Source organism: Miscanthus floridulus, chromosome 10, assembly GCF_019320115.1.
Source record: "Miscanthus floridulus cultivar M001 chromosome 10, ASM1932011v1, whole genome shotgun sequence".
In the NCBI taxonomy this organism is placed as follows: Eukaryota; Viridiplantae; Streptophyta; class Magnoliopsida; order Poales; family Poaceae; genus Miscanthus; species Miscanthus floridulus.
In genome coordinates this window covers 3,051,579-3,058,960 of record NC_089589.1, presented here as the reverse complement: position 1 = coordinate 3,058,960, position 7,382 = coordinate 3,051,579, and the positions used below count along the sequence as shown (strand labels likewise).

The 7,382-nt window shown below is 41.4% G+C and overlaps 1 protein-coding gene across 1 annotated transcript; it reads left to right on the top strand.

The window, feature by feature from the left end:
* The first annotated feature begins 1,563 nt into the window (after window positions 1–1,563).
* Window positions 1,564–5,542, top strand: LOC136487506 (uncharacterized). Its single transcript, XM_066484626.1, has 9 exons — window positions 1,564–1,708; window positions 1,832–1,938; window positions 3,574–3,676; window positions 3,798–3,857; window positions 4,127–4,189; window positions 4,282–4,482; window positions 4,563–4,674; window positions 4,756–4,970; window positions 5,111–5,542. The coding sequence occupies exons 2-9, from the start codon at window positions 1,832–1,834 to the stop codon at window positions 5,201–5,203; spliced, it is 954 nt and encodes a 317-aa protein (XP_066340723.1). The 5' UTR covers window positions 1,564–1,708; the 3' UTR covers window positions 5,204–5,542.
* Window positions 5,543–7,382: the final 1,840 nt, after the last annotated feature.

The window sequence follows — 7,382 nt, the reverse complement described above, 5'->3', positions numbered from 1 at the left end:
TACAACAATTATGTGCGCAAGCATCGAGCTTTTTAAGGTATGCAAACCTCGCTAACACTAGGCCTAAAGCCTAAATCAAGCACTTTAGCGGTGGTTTAACTAGCCAAAGCACATCACAAAGCACCTACACTAATCACCTAATCATTTCCTTAATCACTATGGTGACAAAAGCACTAGAATGGATCCTCAACTCCCTTGGTATGTTCCTCAACTCTCACACCCCTCAAATGCCTGATTGGGGAGGGGGTATTTATATCCTCCCCATAAGAAACTAGCCGTTGGAGGTGAACTATAACTTTTGTAGCACTGGAATTCCCTGTGCCCCACCAGAGTTTTGCCACATGGACTAGCTATTGGATCTCCTACCGATCGTTGCCCCATTCTCCGGTGCCTCCTTATTCGGTGCCATTTGAGTTTTCCGAGGAACACTCGGTGTGCTCGATTTCCCTTCAGAAACCCATCGGAGATGACTCCTTTTCTCCGGTGCCTTGCACCACACTATTCCGGTGTCCCTTTATAGCTTCTGCAAACTCTTTGGACGCCATCCTTTTCTCTGGTGTCTGTCTAGGTGATGACTTTAGTTCTCTGCATAACTCTATAGCCTGGCACCCTTTTCTCTGGTGGCTCTTTTCAAGTACACATCGGATAATTCCGGTGGGTATCAAACCCTAGCTCTATAATGTGCTCGGCCTTTTCTCTGGTGTAGACATGTTGTCAGTTTGCTTGGGCTGAATTCGTATGTGCTGCAATATGTGTACCATGGGAAATGAAAAATGGGATTTACGACTAGTTGTTGGTGATTACCATGGTAGGTACAAGGTTCAATTTTATCATGATACTACAGGGTTGAGACGCACTGCTTGACCTAGCTAGGTGGTTTTGGCTGTAGGTTTAAGATAGTTTGGTGCAATTAGTTGTCCATTTGTTATCTACACAATATGGTACTTGAGAAATAATGCTATCTCAAAAGGGCTTTCATCTAAACGCGATATCTAATCATTGAAGACTGATTGAAGAATTGACTAACTGAGCAACCTTAATTTGACTAACCATCGCTACGTGGGCGCTGCCACACCCGCCATCGCGCCGAGGGGTGGGCGGACGAGCCGCGGGTGAAAGGAGACCGGTAAGAGGATGGGAGATCGCTGTGTCGAGGAAGAGGAATGGTTGAGAACAAATGAAAAAAATAAACAGTTACCCACCAAACAAATTGGTCCCATTTGTCAAGGAGGTAAAGAAAATACATTTTTCTTTAATATATGTGCTCAATACACGAATTATGTTTTCTCAAATCTCCTATAACAAGTGTTAAGGAAAATAGAAATAGAGAGCCTTAAGGTTTCAAACACTGTATATAGTTTTTGCCAGTGTAAAATCCTCACGAACAAAAGAACCTTTTCATCTGCCACATTGTACTGAACATTTTTTACATTTATTTATTTACGACAAATAGGTAAATTGTATACGGTTACGGTGTGACGCCCACGTATCACAACACGAACTCGGACACATAAGACAGCAGCCTCTGTTATCCTGGCCCACACGTCAGCCTCCCTGAAGTAAGCGTGGTAGTTGCCCCCGTGGCCGCGTCACCTCCAGAAGTAGCCATACGGAATCAGATCGCGGCTGCGGCGACCCCCCGATCAGAAGAACCCGACCGAGCGCGGCAGCGCAAATCTCCAATCTCAGATCCCTGCTGCGAGCGAAGGTATGATTTTTCCAAGATCTCCGTGCTCGATAGCTAAAATCGATTTCCGCCAGCGGTTTTCCTCAAATCTTCTGGTCTCTCTCTTTTTTCGCCCCGGCGATCGGTCGGGATCGATTCGAGCAGATGGCGGCGGCATGGGCGGTGCTGGCGGTGTTGCTCGTCGCGGCGCAGGTGGCGTCGGCGGCGCCGGTCACGGCGCCAGCGTTCCTCTGGGCGCCCAAGAACTACGGGTGGGTAACTCTTTGCGCTTACCTTTTCCGTCCGTAGCATGAGATCCCGTGTTTGTTAGATAAGATGGGTGATATTGATGTTGAGGGTTCCGGTTGTTCTGCTTCACTTAGACAATAAGTAGAATCCATTGTGAATTTGACAATTTGTGTACAGATCTTTGCCATACAGATGGAAATTTCCTAATCTTTGTTCAACGAATAGTTTCTTTACCTGCAGTTTGCTCATTGTTGCCTTCGTTAAATAATATAAGTAGTACGTATAAGATTGCCCAATCAATAGGATAATTAGCGCATGTTCTTAAACCTTGTCTGTCGGCTTCCGTGCTATAGAATAGCACATTACAACTTATTGGGATTTGGGAGGAAATAGCAGTTCATTGCAGCTGCATTTGTGCTTTACCATATTATACCAGAAGATTTTTTACATTTAATTAATTTTTTAAATGCATGTCCATCCAACATACTGTTGAAAGTTTAAGACTTTGACTTTAGGACTAGGGAATTCATAAATTCGGTGGCCCTTGCGAACATTGACAAAACCAAATTTGCATCTTTGAAGTTGCATGAGATCCCATGTTTGCTAGATAAGCTGGGCTTGGGGTTCAGGTTGGTCTGCTTCACTTAGGGCTCGTTTGGGAGGGCTCCGCCCGCGCAGCTCCAGTGCTAGAGCCACCGGCTCTGGCTTCTCCCATGAAAAGGGCTCCAGCTCCTCCCATTCACGAAAGCGCTCTTCACTGCCACCGTGTTTGATGCGGCTCCGCCAGCTCCGGTGCCAGAGCCCGTGGAGGAGCCGGTGCGGGAGCCGCACCAAACAGGCCCTTAGAAAGTACAGACCATTGTGACTTCGTGTACAGAGCGTTGTCATACACATAAAATTTCGTAATCTTTGTTTACAAAATAGTTTCTTTGTTTAGTTTGTTCACTATTACGTCGCTGAATTAATATAAGATAAGATGGCTCAATTAATGGAATAACTAATGTGTTGTCCATGGCCTTCCTGTAGAAGAGCGTAGCACATGTTATTGGGAGGAAACAACAGTTCACTGCAACTTTGATTATGCATTACTACATTATATCAGATGTCTTTTATGTTTACATTTGAAAATGCATGTTCATCCAACATACTGTTGAAAATTCAAGATTCTGACTTTAGGCCTAGGGAATTCATAAACTCGGTGGCCCTTGTGAAACTTTACAAAATAAAATGGAAAATTTGCATCATTGATGTTGCATAGTGCTCATTGTGGCCTACTATAAGCTAGTGCTCAAAATATTGTGTGCCCTTCTTTTGCTACCTGCAGCATGGACCTGGAGTTACTTTTGGCTTTTACTTTTTCTGGGTCACCTGTAGCCTCTAATTGCAATGGAACTTGAAGCCATGAGTTCAGTTAAAAAACTATTTATCAGAGAATTTGACATCAATGCAATGACACAACTTTAGTACTCATCAGTGATATAAGGTTACTTGCTTACTAGACCCAATGTTACCCTGTTCAATATTGGTGTCTTTTCAGTTCGCTTAGTGTTAACCATAGTCGAATTTTCTAGTTCATGTCGAATATTTATTGTAAGCGAGAATAATTGAGCTTATACTTTCCTAGAATGACCTACATTCCATCCACCTTTGTCCTCCAGATTCCGCTCTGATGACGCTAAGGAGGTAGTCCATTATCAGACAATCTCACCAAAGAGCTTAGCTAAATCTGTTCTCGAGGAAGGTGGCTGGTCAAACTTTATGGTAAGTATCCCATTGGTGAAACTTAAGCTCTCATGCAACTTTTTTTTTTTTTTCAAATTATCAACTCTTGCATCGAAACAAGTTCCATAAGTTCCCTGATGTCATGAGTTTCTATTCTTAGTGTTCAAGGGAGGATACTCAGAAGAGTGTTGATGTTGCCATTGTTTTTATTGGCTCAAAGGTACTTAATACTCATCTAATATTTACTGGTTTGAAATAATCTGCTTGTGCAAATATTGTTTCAATGAAATACTTCCTTTAAACTGAAGCAGTGCTTGCACATAGATTTGAAATTCAGCAGTCAATATTTATGATATTTTGTTTATTGATTCCATGAGGCTATAAAACTTGCAAATTGTTCACCATTCTAATCTATATATGGTGAAGTTATTACTGAGAAATCCATTGCTTCAGTTGTAACTGACCATTGATTTGTTCTCTTTTACTTAGCTTCAATCGTCAGACATATCTAAAGATAAGCAAGTTGATCCAGCTTTAGCAGACACATTGAAGGTAATCATTGTCCCTCATTCTTTCTTCTGTCAGATACTGTTTAACTGAAGCATCAAATTTTCCATGGCTTATAATCACTATGCTTCTACCAGCTCTCCTTCACAGATTCAGAGTTTTCCATGGCATTCCCCTATGTTTCCACATCAGATGATGAGAAATTGGAGAACTCATTGCTATCTAGCTTTGCTGAGAATTGTAACAGTGGTTTTGGAAGAAACCGTATCACCTACACAGACACGTGTACTGTAAGTGGTCAAGATGTGAAGAAATATCACAACATGGATGCTATCGATGTAAGTTACTATGTATTTTCCTGTTCTGCTTCTGTTTTATATTTGGTTTGCTCCGTGTATTGACTGAACATATTTTGCAGGACTTGGTACGGTACGGGGTAGGGTCAAGGAGAATTAACCCAAGTGAACAGACTGATATAATCGTCTTCTGTAGCGGTGGGTTCGAGAATTTTTTCACTCCGAAATCAGAAGGTTAGGTTAAAGACTTACCAGTATTGTTCTTTCACTTTCAATTGTACTGCTGAAAGCTAAATTTCTACAATGACACCACAGGAGAGTTGCTTTCCCAGCTTGTTCTCTTGCTGGAGCAGTCTGGGGCTAAATACACGATTCTTTATGCTTCCCAACCATCTGGTTTACTGGAGAACCCTTCAAGCTTGCCACTAGGTAGGTATCTTGCAGAGAAGAATAATGGTACAAAAACTGGCCAGGGCAAATGTGATGGAGAGTGCCTAGTTAAATCAACTCTTCTTGAGGGAACTTTTGTTGTAAGTTCTTTACTTGTACTCTGGTTTCATTACTCGTTAGTTCTATTCTGAGTGTGGGCTTGCATGTAGAATTAATGTTTCCGTTGTCAATGTACCTTGTACCCTTGTGTTATATTCTCACATTGGTCTTCAATGTGCAGGGAATAGTGCTTCTTATCATCCTGATATCAGGACTCATGTGTATGATGGGAATCGATACTCCCTCGAGGTTTGAAGCTCCCCAGGAATCTTGATCTCCCGTTGAAGCAGAATCTGGGGATTTGACGAGGCAGAGTGAAGGGAACGATGTTTGTCGGTCTGCACCGTAGGTATTGTTTAGTTTGCCCTTTGAAAGTGCCTTGTGTATTTTACTGAGCCAACTGTTATTTACAATGTGCTCAAATTTTTTGTGTCATATTACGTTTCATGTCTACGGACATCTAGCTGAGCCATTGCAAACAAATGCATGTGTGACTGAGGCTTGTGCTGTACTAGACATAGCATTGCCTCCAGTGTTTTCTGTGAATAACCTGAAATTCAGGTAACCAATAAGATGGGTACTATGCATCAAATAAAATGAAATCTCGCTATTTGTTTGAGCAGAATCAGATGTTGCTGTACTTGAACCTGTGCCACATCTATTGTGCCTCAACTAAAACCGTAAACTGTTGGGGTCTCTGTTGTCAACATCCATGAACAGGTACTGCGGTACTGCAATGCATTGATCCTCTGCGTGTGTAACGCGCAGGCTGATTGGCATTGATCCTTGTACCTGATGAAACTTCTTGCTTATATTTTCTATATCTCGTTACTGTTCAAGGCATGTCTTGGCCCCACCTGCGCTTGCCGTTTCTTTTGTTTACTTGCTAATGAATCAACAGGTGCTACTGCTAGACCATTTCAGTCGAAGTACTTGGCTGATTAGGACAGAAACTAAAAGCCACTTTTGTAGCTTTCACTTGTGCGGTTACTGTCATGGCAGCCTTACCGCGCAAGTCAGGAGCCTTATCTGCTTCTCAAAACAGGATCCAGTCCAGTCTTTCCTGTGGTCAATTTGTCCTTTATGCCGTGACTCGAAGTCGGTCGCCTGTCTTAGCTTAGCACTAAAGCACCAAGAATTTTGTGGCCCCTGCATAGATAAAATGTGCACATCTTTTTCCTCGTTGATGGAGGTAAATGCAACCGGGATAACTGCATATATGAAATGTGGCTCCTGCATGTAAATGAAGAACAAGAGAAAAAAAATCTTCCTTGCCTTTTCTGCTAGAACTATTTGTTGCTCTTTTCCTTCCAGTTGTGCAACTTTTTTCTTCGTAGCTGTTTCATTGGTTGACCAACATCGATCCTCACGTACCAGCGCTACGGCTTGCATTTGCCACTTGTTCATTCAGTAGCTACTAGAACACGGCAATAGACCCATCGTCCTCCCATGCTTGCAATCTCTCTCTGATTGACACAAGCCGGTTTGAAAATGACGCACAGACGAAAGCAAAATTGTTCAAGTCTATGCATGTGCATTTTCTTATATATGGTCGGTGCTGACGACGATGGCGACATGCATGCTGGCCATACGCAGGCTGCCAGATCAGCGCGTGTTAGGCTCTGAGGAACCATGCCGGGCGAGTCGCCTGCAAAACATTGCTTGTAAGGAAGGCCATGGCAGAAATATGATCGATTCCTAATAATATATATGGACGGGATGGATCGACACGGAGTCTTTATAGAAATTATTGTGAAGGTACACAGGTACGTTGTGATCACTTCAGAGTAAAGAGATCACACACTTCAGTCTCCAATGGGGAAGTCCGATGTGTGTGCTAAAAAACTTGAACTTGCTCTAACATATTTTAGAGAAAAGTCCATTTTACAACTCAACCATTAGCTACGAAAGCATTCGCACCTTAAGAACGTCGACTCCAAATTAGAGTGGTTTTCAGTGACATGACCAATGCATTTTTTATTTTCAAATTTATAAACTGCTTTAAGATTTTGTAATAACTTTCACAAACACTTTTTTATAAGTGAAATAAATAATATAGTAGTATTGCAAAGCATGTTAGCGCATAAAACCAAATTAAATCCTTTGCACTGTGTTGACAAAAAGTCCATACCGAATTTAGTTAGGTTTTGGATAATCCTATTTGCAATTGAAAATTTTTTAAAAACGAAATCATTTATATAAATTAAAGTATCAGGGGAACCATGACAAAATTTGGCAAATTAATATATTTATTTATTTTACGTCTCTAAAATAATATCATATGCAAATTAACTCTCAATTAAAAAAACAATTTGCTCTAGAGGAAATTACATCTTAATTAGGACACACTAGATTATTTAATATCTTTTCAAACGAAAGATATGCAAATGATGCTTTGTCTCAAATATATATGAATAATATAGTTAAGTTGTAGATAATATAGCACGATCAAA